This window comes from Salvelinus namaycush, chromosome 9, assembly GCF_016432855.1.
Source record: "Salvelinus namaycush isolate Seneca chromosome 9, SaNama_1.0, whole genome shotgun sequence".
Taxonomy (NCBI): domain Eukaryota; kingdom Metazoa; phylum Chordata; class Actinopteri; order Salmoniformes; family Salmonidae; genus Salvelinus; species Salvelinus namaycush.
Genome location: NC_052315.1, coordinates 46,300,116 through 46,317,266, shown reverse-complemented (window position 1 = coordinate 46,317,266; position 17,151 = coordinate 46,300,116). Strand labels below are relative to the sequence as shown.

Here is a 17,151-nt window from a genome sequence, read left to right as displayed (position 1 = left end):
GTGCCTCTCCTTGTTCTGGGGGCGTTCGGAGGTCGACGTCACCGGTTTTCTAACCGCCACCGATCTACGTTTCATTTTCCATTTGTTTTGTCTTTATTGTACACACCTGGTTTCCATTACATTATGATTTATTCCCTATTTAACCCTCTGGTTCCCACATGGTTTTGTGCGTGTTTGTTCTGTGTTTAGCTGTCGCTACTATTTTGTGAGCTGGATTGTTTTCCTTGCGTGGAATTTATTTTGTTGTCGTCTTGAGTAAAAGTCCGTTATTACTCATCCTCTGTGTCCTGCGCCTGACTCCGTCCCACCTGCTGCACATCGACCCTTTACAACATGGCACATATTGCACTTTTACTTTCTTCGTTTTTTGCATTATTTAAACCAAATTGAACATGTTTCATTATTTATTTGAGACTAAATAGATTTTATTTATGTATTATATTAAGTTAAAATAAAAGGGTTCATTGTTCATTCAGTATTGTTGCAATTGTCGTTTATTACAAATATATATATAAAAATATATATAAAAATCGGTATAATATAAATTAATCGGTATCAGCTTTTTTTGGTCCTCCAATAATCGGTATCGGCATCGGCGTTGAAAAATCATAATCGGTCTTCCTCTAGTTTGGACACTCATGACCAGCCTTCACTGTGTTTTGGACACATACAAGCTTATGCTGGTGATGGTGGTATGCTGGTTACAAAGCTGGTCCATGCTGGTCTATGCTGGTCTATGCTGGTCCAGCATGGTCTAGCTGATCAAGCTGGTCTGACTATGCCCATCATTATCATATTTCCCAGCATTCTCTATTGCAGTTGATTTTTAGAATTGTTTGTTTCAATATCTTTTTTGTTTGTTGTATTTTTGCATGTACATTGATTAATTAATCTTATAGTAAGCAAAGATTAATAACATGTTTTTTTTTATGTTTCTAAACTATTAGTTCGACTTATTGCACCGGATACTGAAATGGTTGTTCCAGTTTAGATGGTTTGGGTTGTCTCATTTATCATACTTTCTAACCCTGGCAGTCATTCTGCAAACATATTATGGGTGAAGAAAATTTGAAATTGTTGGATATCCCCACTCTGGCTTGATTCCAATAGGAATTAAACGTCACTTTGCAAGCCAGAATGATGTGACTTGATGCTGGTTTTGCTTGTGACCAGCATAAGTGTCCAAAACACAGCGAAGGTTGCTCAGCAGCAAAAACACTGCGAAGGCTGGTCACCACGAAAACACAACAAAGGCACCACAAAAACACAACGAAAACACTGAGGCTAGTCAGATGAGGCTAGTCACCAGCACCTATGCTGGACCAACCAATGCTGGTCTATGCTGTTTTTTTCAGCTGGGGAGTTACCTCTCTCACTCTCTGACAAACTAAAGATCAGACTGGTCAAAATGGCAAAAATAAAATATGTTCAATATACGAAACAATAAATGTAAGGGGTGGAGAGAGAGAGAGAGAGAGCGAGAGAGACATGAGATGAGCCACTTCAACATGAAAAGCTGCATTTACATGCCGTTCAGAGAGCATGTCAATCAAAACCCCATCAAAACCCCATTCAAATGTATATACTATGAAACTGTTTGTCCTGGCTGAACAATCCTACTAGTTGAACTGAACTTTTCCCTCCCATATGATGCTAAAGAGTGTAGAAATGCTTTTGGCATTGTAAATCAGCCCACCAGGAGTGCTTTCATGTATATTCTCCCCTTTTATCAACTTGGGAGACAAAAGCAGCTTTTAACCCAGTGCTGGCTGACCACGGGGGTCCAGTCAACCCCTCTGAGCCGATTTCACGGCTGGGCTCAGGACGAGGCGACTGGGCAACACATCAGATTCATCAGACCAGAGACAAAAGAGGATGCCTCCAGATCAACATCTGCTCTACCAGTCCAACTGCCAATCAGGCTAAAGCCTTTAGACCCTAAGGCAGACTCTGTCATGTAGACAAGATGGAATCCAAATGGTTCACATGCAGCACATAATGGTCCTCATTTTGAACGCTTCCTTCCCACATCAATCAAAATGAATGTCATGTTTTTGTTTCACCCTGCTGTTCTTCTGCCCTCGGTAATAGATCGCTGATGCATTACTGAGCTTGTGAAGACCCTAACATTAAATGCTCTGTGGAGAGCACTTTGCAAAGTAAGTATGCAATCATGTTTGGGAAGTGCGACGCCAAACCACTCAAATAAACCTCTCAATCCATAAGAGCATCAAAAATGACACACACACGCACTCGCATAAAATGGGTGAGTAATGAGTGACACGCACAGATGGTGCTGAAGCAAGGTCAGTGATCTACCTGTGGCTGATCTGTGTTCCCCTCAGGCTGGACATGGTCTCTTCCAGGTTCTGCCTCAGATCGGCAATGTTCTTCACCGTCCGCAAGCGCCTGGCCTCAGGGTCTTCACCTAGAAGTAGAGGGGGTGGGTCTGTTAGAGACAGCCTACCTGAAACAGCTGCTACGTCAAACAACACACATGGCACAGGCTTGTCAGGACATCCTCAGAAATTCAGGACATCCTCAGAAATTCAGGACATCCTCAGAAATCCTCAGAAATTTGCATCTTTCCTTCAAAGGTATCCATTAACACTTGAAACAGACCATTCACAACAAGAGGGTCCTAAAAATTGCATACCGTCCTGTAGCTCCTTCAGGGCCAATCAAATCCCAAACCAGAAAAAATATACATACAACAACAACAAAAACGCCATATGAATTCTCTGTGCTTTTGAGGAAAGAAAACGTTGAAAAAGTTCTTACGATCAGTCAAAACAGTTGCTGGGAAGAAAAGCTTGGCCAACTAATTCACCCATTCACCCTTTTTCCAAATAAACATGAGCAGTAGGTGAGTGGAGGGTGTTGCTGGGCAGATTGAAATGTATTTGCCTATCATGAGGGGGGAGGCAGGGGGGGAAGCCCCCCCCACACACACACATACACACGCTGCCGTGACATGGAAACGTGGACTGGAGAGCTGAGCAGCACTACCAGTCAAGGCATTCCAGGGGGGGCTTGAAGGGAGCACAAACGAGGCCATTCACAGGGCTAAACCTGCCCTTTACAACACCACTAACTCCTTACAGGCAGCCCTTTGATGGAGGGATTGTGTAACTTTTCTCCCGTTTTAAAGCTGACCTCCCTTGACGAAGTCCCGTTTCACGCCAGCTTCACTGAGAAACATAACGGTGAGGGCTGACGGAATGTTCTGCCGGCAGAATAACGGTCACATGCTCTGAATGCTTTGAGAGCATGAACAAACTTTGCTCTGCGAATGAAAAAAGCCGCGTCTAAGTCCGAGAGGTCTGGGACGGTAAAGGAAAGCAGCCCTGAAGACCACATGCAGAGGGCAGCGGGGGGCACACGCATGCACACATACACAAGCACTTACTCTCGTGTTTCTCATATATCTCCAGCATGGTGAGGAGGATCTCCTCGTTGAGTTGAGCGATGCCGTCCCAGACACAGGTCTGCTGCAGGTGCACCTGGTACAACCGGCTCTGCCTCCGACTGGACACATAGTTCTCCTCCCAGGTCACATGCTTGGTTCTGAACTCTGACGTCCTGGCTGTCTGCCTCAGGGTCACAGGGTCACAGCTCTCGGCGCCCTCTCTTCCTGGACTCTCCCGAGTCTCCGCAGAGGTGTTTAGCTCAATGGCTGGTTGTCTAGTTTTGTCTGGGGTTGGTCTGGTGGGGATGGGGATGTGACAGGCGGGGTGGCTGTGCTGGCTGGAGCCCCCCAGGGTAACACTGCCCAGGGACAGCCTGGTCCTGGTTCGGTCTCTGCTGTGTCCTACCTCTCTGCCACTGGCTCTGCTGGGTGAGGAGTCATTGCTGCTGCCATTCTTACCAACACCCTCCTTGTTTCCGTGAGGAAGCATTTCTTCTCTCTCCATGTAGTCCTTACTAGGTGCTCCAAGTCTCTGACACAAGTCCTGTCCGGTATTGACACATCCTCTCCATGACACGTTAGGATTCGGATCGGAACAGAACGTAAGTAAACGCTTGTTTTCTTGAAAATCCTTCAGCCTCGAATTGACAGAAAGAGAATGATGTCGCTGAGACAACTGCTCCAGCGTTGCCCACTCCTCCTGTGGCGACTGGTTTTTCTGGAGAAAGGCCTCTCCAGCCATCCACAACGCACACACACACACGCGCACACACACGCACGCACACACACACACACACACACACACACACACACACACACACACACACACACACACACACACACACACACACACACACACACACACACACACACACACACACACACACACACACACACACACACACACACTACTTGTGTGTGGTAAGGAGCCTTGGCAACTCCATGACATCCACAGCCTTTAACATGCAGATGAGCTTTTTCTGTCCCATTCAGCCCCTGGCCTTTTCTCTCCCTCCTGGCTGCCATGTTAGACACAGAGACACAGATTCCGGGCTGGGGCTGCCTCAGGACAAAACTCCATCACTTCACCAGTCAACTCCAGGGTCAAAACAAGCCTCTCTCTCCACACTCTCTCAACAAGTCTTGCAATTCATACAAAGCTCAATACGAATCCAGTGTTTCACTTTTCTTTATTTTTCCATCTCAATATTTTTCTGTTTCCTGTGTGGCAGCAGAGCAGCTCTCCAAATGAACAGTACCAACCAACATAAACTCACTTACATCCTGGCTGAGAAACTAAGAGTTTCCAAGAACGTTTTTTCCACAGTGCTGTTAATTGCATTCAGACAGACTTTGTGTGGGCCTGCCAAATCATTGTGAACTTTGAGGCAATATCTCTGATCCATCACGAAGAGGCTAAAAGGAATCCACAGGGAACTGAGGCTTTTGCCCTCCATGGTGGCATTTTGATTCAGTCCTCGCTATAGAGTACTGACATGTATAGCTGGGAAGAGAGACCCTCATTTGTGCCTGGGAACAATACGAGGCTGAAAAAATGGTTTCCATGGACAGGATCCTTTGATGCTAATGAGAGTTAGCTGTCTATTTATCACCAGAAATCGATGCTGGCACTAAGATTGCACTCATTGAGCTGTATAAGGCCATAAGCAAACAAGAAAATCCTTTAATGCAGGAAAACTTAAATCTGTTTTACCTGATTTCTACCAGGATGTCACAAAATACTCAGGACCACCATTATTCCACAAACAGAGACGTATACAAAGCTCTCCATTTGGAAAATCTGACCATAATTCTATCCTGATTCCTGCTTACAAGCAAAACTAAAGCAGGAAGTACTAGTGACTCACTCTATACTGAAGTGGTCAGATGACGCGGATGCTAAGCTACAGAACTGTTTTGCTAGCACAGACTGAAATATGTTCTGGGAATCCTCCGATGGCATTGAGGAGTACACCACCTCAGTCACCGGCTTCATCAATAAGTGCATCGATGATGTCGTCCCCACAGTGACCGTACATACATACCCCAACAAGAAGCCATGGATTACAGGCAACATATGAACTGAGCGAAACGCTAGAGCTGCCACTTTCAAGGAGCGGGACACTAATCCGGACGCTTATAAGAAATCCTGCTATGCCCTCAGACAAACCATCAAACAGGCAAAGCATCAATACAGGACTAAGATTGAATCCTACTACACCGGCTCTGAAGCTTGTCGGATGTGGCAGGGCTTGAAAAATATTACGGACTACAAAGAGGAACCCAGCCGCGAGCTGCCCGTGACGTGAGCCTACCAGACAGGCTAAATGCCTTTTATGCTCGGCAAGCAACACTGAAGGATGCATGAGAGCATCAGCTGTTCCGGACAACTGTGTGATCACGCTCTCCGTAGCCGATGTGAGTAAGACCTTTAAACAGGTCAACACTCACAAGGACGCAGAGCCAGATGGATTACCAGGATGTGTACTCAGAGCATGCTTGGACCAAGTAAAAAGTGTCTTCACCAGTGGAGGCTCCTCAGAGGAGGAAGGGGAGGACCATCCTCCTCAGTGAATTTCATAAAAATGGTAAAACATTGAAAAGTTATCCTTTTTAGATAGAACTATACTAAATATATTCACATGTCACCAAATAACTGATTAAAACACACTGTTTTGCAATGAAGGTCTACAGCAGCCTCAACAGCACTCTGTTGAGGCTAGCTTACGTCCTCCTCTTGGTACATTGACTTCAATACAAAACCTAGGTTGCTCTTGGTTCTCACCCCCTTTCATGGACCCCCACAGTAATTATGACAACAAATGCAGCTGGCTAGTTTAGTTACTCAAACACCCGGCTCAAACAGAGGGATGCAATGTTAGCTAGTTGGCTATGACTATCCAACACAACATTAGAACTCTTCCAAGTCAAGGTAAGCTTTTAGCTTTTTTCATTTTTTGCCACCAGGGCCTGCTGGTATAACTTCTTACTGATATACACTGTAACGTTACTGCATGATTGTAGCGGGTTTACTAACGCATTTGTTCTATTAGCTATGTTACTTTAGCTAATATGGGAACAACGATGTAGGCTGTGTGTAGCGGTTATGACATGGTTTGGCTTGGAAAGTTTTTTTTGCCTGGTCACATACAGCTGATGTGTTGTTCATTGAAGTCCACAAACGAAGGGTAAAGGTGAGAGGAGGAGAGTGCATAGAGGCGAGAAGGAATACAACGTGGCTGCTATGAAAGTGAACTGTGTTTATGCATGATCAGGGGTGAATTCATTCCGCCGATCCTGTTGAAAAACATTTCTTAAACGGAAACAATTGAAACGGAGATAAAAATACCTGAATTTGTCCAATAGAAACTCTCGTTTGTAACTGCTGGACTAACTATTGTCATCTCAACATTTTCTCTCGACCTGTGTGCACCTACGTTGTAAACTTTCATTCACAGGCTAGGTTGTAGCATGATGGGTATAAGGAAAATGCAAGTATCATGTCGTAGCCTAAACCTATCTATGTTACATTGAGCTGGGTGAATGGAATATGAATGACAGTCATCCAACATGCTGTAATAGAAATAAGGCCATGCTCATGAAAAAAAAATGGTCCTCCCTCATCATAAACGGCACTGACCGCCACTGGTCTTCACTGACATTTTCAACCTCTCCCTGACCGAGTCTGTAATACCTACATGATTCAAGCAGACCACCATAGTCCCTGTGCCCAAGGAAGCGAAGGTAACCTGCCTAAATGACTACCGACCCATAGCACTCACGTCTTTAGCCATGAAGTGCTTTGCAAAGCTGGTCATGGCTCACATCAACACCATCATCTCGGAAACACTAGACCCACAACAATACGCATACCGCTCCAAAAGATTCACGGATGACGCAATCACAATTGCCCTCCACGCTGCCCTTTCCCACCTGGACAAAAGGAACACCTATGTGAGAATGCTGTTCATTGACTACAGCTCAGCGTTCAACACCATAGTGCCCTCAAAGCTCATCACTAAGCCAAGGACCCTGGGACTAAACACCTCCCTCTGCAACTGGATCCTCGACTTCCTGAAGGGCCGCCCCCCAGGTGGTAAGGGTAGGTAACAACACATCTGCCACGCTGTTCCGCAACACGAGGGCCCCTCAGAGGGGCGTGCTTAGTCCCCTCCTGTATTCCTTGTTAACCCACGACTGCGTGGCCAAGCACGACTCCAACACCATAATTAAGTTTGCCGATGAGGCAACAGTGGTAGGCCTGATCACCGACAACAACGAAACAGCCTATAGGGAGGAGGTCAGAGACCTGACCATGTGGTGCCAGGACAACAACCTTTCCCTCAACGTGATCAAGACAAAGGAGCTGTTCGTGGACTACAGGAAAAGGAGGGCTGAATACGCACCCAATCTCATCGACGGTGCTGTAGTGGAGCAGGTCGAGAGTTTCAAGTTCATTGGTGTCCACATCACCAACAAACTTTCATGGTCCAAACACACCAAGACAGTCGCAAAAATGGCACGACAACGCCTATTCCCCTTTAGGAGACTGAAAAGATTTGGCATGGATCCCCAGATACTCAAAAGGTTTTACAGCTGCACCATCGAGAGCATCCTGACCGGTTGCATCACCGCCTGGTATGGCAACTGCTCGGCCTCCGACCGTAAGGTACTACAGAGGGTAGTGCGAACGGCTCAGTTCATCACTGGGCCCAAGCTTCCTGCCATCCAGGGCCTCTATACTAGACGGTGTCAGAGGAAGGCCCAAAAAATGATCAAAGACTCGAGCCACCCAAGTTATAGACTGTTCTCTCTGCTACCGCACAGCAATCTGTACCAGAGCGCAAAGTCTAGGTCCAAAAGGCTCCTTAACAGCTTCTACCCCCAAGCCATAAGCCTGCTGAACAATTAACCAAATGGCTACCCGGACTATTTGCATTGACCCCCCCCCCCCCCCCCCCACACACACACACTTTACCCCCTACCTACATGTACCTATTACCTCAATTACCTCGACTAACCTGTACTCCCACACATTGACTCGGTACTGGTACCCCTTGAATATAGGATAGCCTCGTTATTGTTTTTTTATTGTGTTACTTTTTTTATTTTCTTAAAATTGCATTGTTCGTTAAAAACTTATTCGGGATCGGTGTCTCTTCCACGGGACGGTTGAGCTAACGTAGGCTAATGTGATTAAGCATGAGGTTGTAAGTAACAAGAACATTTCCCAGGACATAGACATATCTGATATTGGCAGAAAGCTTAAATTCTTGTTAATCTAACTGCACTGTCCTATTTACAGTAGCTATTACAGTGAAAGAATACCATGCTATTGTTTGAGGAGAGTGCAGTTTTGAACATGAAAAGTTATTAATAAGCAAATTAGGCACATTTGGGCAGTCTTGATACAACATTTTCAGTCTAAAACTTTGCACACACACTGCTGCCATCTAGTGGCCGAAATCTAAATTGCAGCTGGGCTGGAATAATACATTATGGCCTTTCTCTCGCATTTCAAAGAAAAAAATACAAAAGAACAGTTGTTTTTTTCTTTGTATTATTTTTTACCAGATCTATTGTGTTATATTCTCCTACATTTCTTTCACATTTCCACAAACTTCAAAGTGTTTCCTTTCAAATGGTACCAAGAATATGCATACAGGGAGTTAGATTTGGGTATGTCATTTTAGGTGAAAATTGAAAAAAGGGGCAGATCCTTAAGAGGTTTAAGGGCTCGTAAGTAAGCATTTCACAATTGTATTCAGCAAATAAAATGTTATTTTGATTTGAATTTCGATTTTTGCCGTTCACAATACTCTCATCTTCTTAACTACTGTCTTTTACCGGAACAGTGAAATGCTGTTCCAGTAAAAGGCCAAAGAAAAACCGATACGGAAATTGAAGTCACGAAGCACAGTATGTAAATGCCCTGTTTCAATCTGCATGTACAGTGTGGGGAGAATCACTTGAATAACTACTTAGCAATCACAAATGATGTCTAGTATGCTTGGAAAGCTGTGAGATTTAACCAGTGAACTGCTACACATACACTGTACATCATAGTGAGCCAGTCTTACCTGTGAGGTCCTCCAGGGAGTTGTGTGCTGATTTGCTGTAGGCTGCAGTCTCTCTGTGACACTCCAGTGACCCTGCTGCCTCCATCATCATGTCTGTTCCGGTCACATCTGGCTGAGACCTATAGGACATGACAGCAACAACAAAGACAATGAGAGATGTCACAGAGCCCTCTCTCAGTCTACCTCTCTACCTCTGCGCTCCATCAGGAGTAAACAGTTGCCAGTGAGTATATGTAGTTCAGTCCTCTCCAATTAGTCATTGACTATAATTTAAGCTTATACAGATCCTCAACAATCAGTAAAAAGATTTGATATGTGGTATGTATAAAATGTTTGACATTGTGGTATATTCCTACTATCAAACTATGAAAGCTCAAATTCTGTACATCAAAGTGGGCATAGTACCTGTACATGAATGGTGCAACAGTAGCAGTGTTGGGGTGGTTGTATTGCTGTTGAGGATGAGGTAGCTGAACACTGATGGTGTTGCTGGCTGTGGTAGCGACTGGGGGCACTCCGTTGGTGTGGTGATAGTGAGACCTCCCTTCAGAGGCAGCGAGGCTGGAGCAGGAGCTTCTGTTGTCCAGCTGGCCCTTGTGCACCGAGAGACCACCTCCCCCACAGGCCCTCAAAGTGCGGGGCCTCTCTCCATCTCGACCAGAAGAGGTCTTCCCTGCCTTGGAACCTGGCTTTGGTATTCCACTGTGTGCTGCTGAGGCTGAGCTCTCCTTTGTGCCACTGCCAGCCTTGCCTCCTTTTGGGATGAAGCTAGTGATCTTGGCATTCCTCTTGGGCTCCGCTGCGTCTGAACCTTCTACCTCCTGCCTGGTGTTGTCCCTGGGTACCTCCTGCTCTGTGACTGACCCCCACTTGGAGCCTTCCTCCTGGGCCTTGTCTCTCTTCTTGAGCCTGGCCTTGTCTTTCTCCTCCCCAGTCTTCAGAGAGCTCTTCCTGGGGGTGAGGGCCCGGCTGAAAGTGCGCTGGGCAATCCCCTTCAGGGCCAGTTTGGGGCTGGTTGCCATGGCGCTGGGGGGCCGGGAGTTCCCATCCGCCTCTTCCAGGGGATCCACGCCGGTGGGGCGCACCTCCTTCGCCTCCGTCTCCTTCCCCGTCGGACTGTCAGTCAGGACTCCAGCTGCCTTGGAGGTTCCTTTGGTGTTGAAAAGCTTGAGTTTCTCCAGCATGGACTTCTGGGCAATGACTTTAGGGGGGACCTCTAGGGGCGGGGCCACGGGCTGCCTGGTGGGAGGGTCCTGCTTGACGGACAGCATGGAGGAGGTGGCGCTGTGCTTGACGTTCAGGGACTTACTCCTCCAGGGCTTGCTGCTGTTGCCTGCATTGGGCTGGGGGATGGAGGAAGAAGAGCAACCGTTGACGGGCCCTGGAGACAGACCATGCTCAGTCATGATGGGAGAGGCCATGGAGCTTCTCTCTGTGGAGATACACAAACAGAGGTAGGGAGAGATGAGGGAGAACAGAGTGCCTGCTGTAGATCGAGATCTCTCATTGAATAGTTATAGTTGGGATAAAGGATGAACCATCCCTGGCAAATCCATCGATCACGTGACACCATTCATTCCAATGTGAAGACTCAGTAGCGCATTGAAGCCAAATGAAGTCGGTTAAGATGGCGTCTCATGGAGACATAACATGCGCTGTTTGAGCTACTCCAGGAAGTGACATTGCAGGCTAGCTCAGCGCTGCCCCCTCTCATTGAGTAACTCCAGTTGAAGGCTGACTGGAGTACTGCAAGCTGCCATTAGAAACAACAATTATCTTCTTCTGTGTGCAATAAAAAAAAGATGGTTCAAGGACATAGATCTGATGTATTAGAAGCAATTATTTGGTACCATGATTGTCTTCTAAACATTGACCACCAAGATTGTAATGTTTCCATTCACTATAATGGGGGATCCTGTTTTCTGCCTGCATGCAGTACCAAGGTCGGCCTTGAACCTCTGTGGCTTCAATGAGAGGCGGCAGTCGTTCTCCCCTGGGATGTCAGTCAGTCAGTCAGTCAGTCAGTCAGTCAGTCAGTCAGTCAGTCAGTCAGTCAGTCAGTCAGTCAGTCAGTCAGTCAGTCAGTCAGCCAGCCAGTCAGCCAGCCAGCCAGCCAGCCAGCCAGCCAGCCACTCACTCACTCACTCACTCACTCACTCACTCACTCACTCACTCACTCACTCACTCACTCACTCACTCACTCACTCACTCACTCACTCACTCACTCACTCACTCACTCACTCACTCACTCACTCACTCACTCACTCACTCACTCACTCACTCACTCACTCACTCACTCACTCACTCACTCACTCACTCACTCCCACTGGTCTCCATGGCTACACTGGGCTTCACACAATACTGATCTAATGCAATACAAAAATTATTACTCTGTGAATTACATGCTGAGTAAACACATACTCTATCTACAATTTGGTATAAGAGTCATGAAATACACTCCAAAATTCGAATTATTAATTGCAAACAGTTCTGATCAAAAAAATACATATTTCTCAGTATAATTTAGAGTACCCCAGCAATCTTTAACATGCAGCTATTTAATTATCAATTAGCAGGAAAATCTATTGTTATTAACATGATTTAAGCATATCTGACCTACCTCTAAGTCCAGTAGTCTACATGGGCAACAACAACAAGCAGCGAAACTCGTTTCAGAAGTGAATCCACTCTCAGTAAGCACACTTTCAGAGTAAACCCAGCCACATACCTGTCTTTTACCATGCCTGAGGGGAGGTAAACAAAAATGTACTGCCACAGCTAGCAGACGTTTAAATTTCAAACCCAAACATCAGCGGCGGGTTGTGTACAGTTTAGAGTGCACGCTATGCAGAGTCCCTGGGAGAGAGAGTCAATCATGAAAGCCTGTCTGTTCTTGCCGACTCAACACTGAACACCAGTGACCATATACAACTGTCACACACACACGCACACGCACACACACGCACACGCACACACCTCAGCTCACAAATAACGCTCTAACAATGTTGAGCTTTGTAACACATACATGCAGTAAATCGCACACATGCATAATTCACTTAGTTTAAACACTGAGTGTACAAAACATTAAGAACAGCTGTTCTTTCCATGACATAGACTGACCAGGTGAAAATGGTGATCCCTTATGGATGTCCCTTATTGATGTTAAATCCACTTCAATCAGTGTAGATGAAAAGGAGGAGAAAGGATAAAGAAGGATTTTTAAGTCTTGAGACAATTGAGACATGGATTGTGCATGTGTGCCATTCAGAGGGTGAATGACAAACGATTTAAGTGCCTTTGAAAGGGGTATGACAGTAGCTGCCAGGCACACCGGTTTGTGTCAAGAACTGCAATGCTGCTTGGTTTTTTCATGCTCAACAGTTTCCTTTGTGTATCAAGAATGGTCCACCACCCAAAGGACATCCATCCAACCTGACACAACTGTGGGAAGCGTTGGAGTCAACATGGGCCAGCAACCCTGTGGAACGCTTTCGACACCTTGTAGAGTCCATGCCCCGACAAATTGAGGCTGTTATGAGGGCAAAAAGGGGAATGCAACTCAATATTAGCAAGGTGTTCTTAATGTTTTGTACACTCAGTGTATGTTGTTTTTAGACCTCAGAGGCATCAATGACGTGATATGTTATCAGGCTCACTTGTTAAGCTCTGCAATAATTCACCACATATCTGTATATATCCACAACCCTGGCTAGAGTGTAGCGTGTTTCAAGTACAGCATTTATCAGCAGTGTTGCGCACCAGTCTCCAACAAAATGTACAACTCAACACCAAACATTTTACCCACCCCGAACAGGGTTTATTCTTCCCCAACAAATGTGATCCGCCTCATCCACTGACACTTACTCTTGATCCTGACATATCGCTGGGATACCCAGCAGGTGTCCTGGCCTCTCTGTGTCCACCACTAGTGCTCTGGTTTACAGGTCAAATCACCAGAGACACTTGGCCAAAAGCACTCAACACCCCGTTAGTTACACTATATACTCAGTAGCTTCAGACGCTCCATACTGTATACTTCCCTGTACTTCCCTGTGCCGTGTAACGGTGTGCTTACAGCATTCCCAGCCCGGCAGCTGCTCCAGGGTCTAACGGTCAAGCGCAGCGGGAAACTGTTAACATTCTCAATTACTAGACAGTAATTCTGTTTATGTGGAACCCTTTAACGATCATGAGAATTTCATTTCACCTCAGTCACTCGCGGCTACATACAAGTGTTCTGTTCTACCTGGTGTAACTAGAAACACATTGGATCTTTCACATCATATAGTATGACAGAATTGAGGTGAACAAGATTTTTTTGTTTACAAAAAATATGGCGAATTCATTGTAGTCTTCATGTCTCCGTTCACTGCCTAAAGAAATGCATCTGTGTTTAAGTGAGTTAGACAGTATGCTCTGGTTCTTTAGACACGGTAGTTGGTAGATCGTGGCGCTTGCAACGCCAGAGTTGTGGGTTCGATTCCCATGGGGCACTTGTATGAAAATGGATGCACTCACCACTCTAAGTCGCTCTGGATAAGAGTGTCTGCTAAACGATGTACAAAGTGAAAGTTCCTTCACATGAATAAACACAAATAGAACACCATCTGGGCTAATCATCCTGTTCTAGCAGAGAGGAACGACAGTAACTTTACTTCATCAAATCTCCTATTGACTCCAGTACAATACACATTTTGTAAAGCATAAGGACAGACAGACACATAAACAACCTACAGCCAAGCTCTAGCGTTTACTGTTTCACAAGCATAATCCTATATCCCCCAGTCTAAATTTGGCAACAAAACAAATCTATTTACCCCCCCCACTCACCCTCTCAGATGATCCTTGATTGACAGGTCAGGAATGACAGTGGTCATTGTATAGTTCCAATCATGCTTCTATCCTCTCCCAAGAAGTGAACACTAACCATTTCTGATTTCCGTAACTCTCACTATGTCCTTTCTACCAGAGATCTACACTTAACAAGGCTCTCTCTCTCTCTCTCTCTCTCTGCCATATCTCTATTTCTCTTCGCCAGTCTCACTATAACGAGACTCCCTGTCCCACTCTCTCCCTCACTGCCTATCTTTTCCCCTCTCTACCCTTTCCTATCGGTTGGTCTCTCGTTCACTCGCTGTCCCACCCTCCCTGTCGCTCTCGCTCCCTCTCTGTCGTTCCCTCCATCCCTCCCTCTCCTTACCACAAGTACACTAATTAGGGCTCAATCAATGCACAGTGAATGCCTCATCAACACAGCAGCAGCAGTTTACCACAGGCTGGCTTCAGTAGACCGTAGACTGGGTTATCCAGGCCCCGGCCCAGCCAGAGCTAACTCCCACTGTCACGCTGCTCTGCTCGGCTCTGCTCTCACTAACATACATCACAGTACCTGGCGAGTACCGCCTGACTGGCTTCATACCACCGAGGACTCAATCTGTCAATCTAGGACTTGGTCTTACAGTGAGTATACATTATGAGGTGTATAATTTTACGTCAAACAAGGCCATCTTTTCATACAGATTTATTTACACCACTACGATTGTAAAGCCATGGTGTGATGTCATGTCCGCCACACTGTAATCCAACACACAGGCAGGAATCAACAGTAAATATAGGCTTCAGAAAGGAGAGGAAGTAACACATTTGTTATGTCAAATGTTGCACTTTGCAATACTCAAATAGCGGATAAGAGGTAGCAAGCCAGCTGAAATGATAGGTGTCTGACTGCGGAAGTAGCTCTTGACTTCACTAACAGAAATGGCAACGGCTTAAAGGTTATCTGTGAAGCATTACAAATAAAACCTAAACCCTAAACCTAAGACCGAATGTAAAAAGACACCTAAATAATTCATATCTTTAACTTCGTGTAACGTTTTACCTCGAACGATCCACAGAGGAGCCTGTACGCCGCAGGGTCAGCTTGAGTGGCACCCGTGTTGTTAAATCATTACCTGCTCCTCTAACAGCAGAGGAAATGTAAAGACAGAAACCACGTTTACATAGGTCATCTATCGATGTGTCTGTCTGTGTGTGTGTTTAGGATAACTGTCTATCTGGTTTGCTATTTATGTGTGTGTGTGTGTGTGTGTGTGTTCAGGATAACTGTCTATGTGGTTTGCTATTTATGTGTGTGTGTGTGTGTGTGTGTGTGTGTGTGTGTGTGTGTGTGTGTGTGTGTGTGTGTGTGTGTGTGTGTGTGTGTGTGTGTGTGTGTGTGTGTTCCGGCTCTGGGAAACCATGCCTTCTCACCTCCCTGTGGTCCAGTCTGTTAATGTACCTCTAATGTTGTGACTGTTGACAGTTCAGTCACACGGTAGTGGATAAATGGTTCTCTCCCAGCAGACAGCTGTTTCCCACACCATTCTTCTAAGGAAGAAGACTTTAACGCGCAGCACGACTCTAGCTACAACCAGCTAACAGCACACAACTAATGACTGTACGATAGACAAGATTGCTCCCAATCCAGTTGTGTTTAGATATTTTTCTGTTGTTGTTGCCCTGGACGACCACATATTGATTTCTAAAACGGGTGGGTGTCCCCAAAGTGGTTTCCCTCTAAAAGCACAGACCTACATCCTCATGCACTGTAACTCACCCCTGTCGCTGCTGGAGGGCTTGGGCTTGTCGTAGTGGTTGAAGCTCTGGCTGCGACGGTTGCCGTTGGAGGCCGCGCGGGGCTTCCCCTCACTGCCTGGAGCTGAGACCCGCATGGTGGGAGCTGGCAGTCTGTGGGCCACAGTTGCAGGTTCAATTAAAACAGTATGAAAACTCATCTTAACGGGGCGTAATTTTGAAAACCATAAATGATCATCTCCTAAAGAGGATTAAATAATATTCCTCAAATCAGTCTAAATAACTCCCTTTAAGGAGTGCATTCAGCATTTCGTGAGTACTTGAACAGACGATCTGTGGACAAGAGCTCAAGAAAGATGCATGTGGTTGCACAGTTATTCCATTAGGTGGTGCTATTGCATAACCTCGTGCTGGGCATCTCCTCAACAAAATCTACTGCACCTACTCACACACTCACACACAGTAAAACAGAATACTTTTTCCTTAATTTCTTAAGGACAAGTTGAAAAGCACTTCCTGTCTACTGAAACCATGCACACAGCAAACCTACCAGGAAGCAAGTGTTAATACACCAAAACTAGTCTGACATACTACAAGACAACCTGAAATGAGGTGGGAGAATGGGGAGGGGGCAGCTTCTCAAACACAATACGTGGTGTATCTCCAGTGTGAGTGGATTGCGGCATGCAGTGTCGATGGGAGTGAGATAGATGACAGCTGACCTAGAAGACTTCCTCTGAGCCACAGAGAGCTTTAGCCCTTTACTCTGAGTGGAAGAAGCCTTGGATGACAGACTGCATGGAGGAGAAAGAGAGAGACGGGTAAGAACCAATGTTAAGAGTAGACAGAGATCTGAAAACCGATTGGGTGAGATCAAGAGGATCACAGAGACTTGAACATGGAAACCGCAGAGGACGAGACTACACGCAATTCGAATGGATGACATAAACAACCCTGAGGAACCAGTGTCATGAGGAAACATGAGGAATCAACGTCACATTTGATGGGGAATGACTGGGGATCACTCATAAATAACCTCACATACTATATCTGAGCTTCTCCAAACCATGGATCTCTTGCCATGTGTGG

At 45.8% G+C, this 17,151-nt stretch overlaps 1 protein-coding gene across 1 annotated transcript in view; it reads right to left on the bottom strand.

Moving 5' to 3' along the window:
- Window positions 1-10,913, bottom strand: part of LOC120054135 (neuron navigator 2-like) — a 92,924-nt gene extending 82,011 nt beyond the window's left edge. The window contains exons 1-3 of the mRNA XM_039001548.1: window positions 9,895-10,913; window positions 9,490-9,608; window positions 2,320-2,428 (exon numbers count right to left, since the gene is read on the bottom strand). Of these exons, the coding sequence (XP_038857476.1) occupies window positions 2,320-2,428; window positions 9,490-9,608; window positions 9,895-10,910 (1,244 nt within the window). The 5' untranslated portion in view covers window positions 10,911-10,913. The remainder of the gene's footprint in view (window positions 1-2,319; window positions 2,429-9,489; window positions 9,609-9,894) is intronic.
- Between the last annotated feature and the right edge of the window lie 6,238 nt (window positions 10,914-17,151).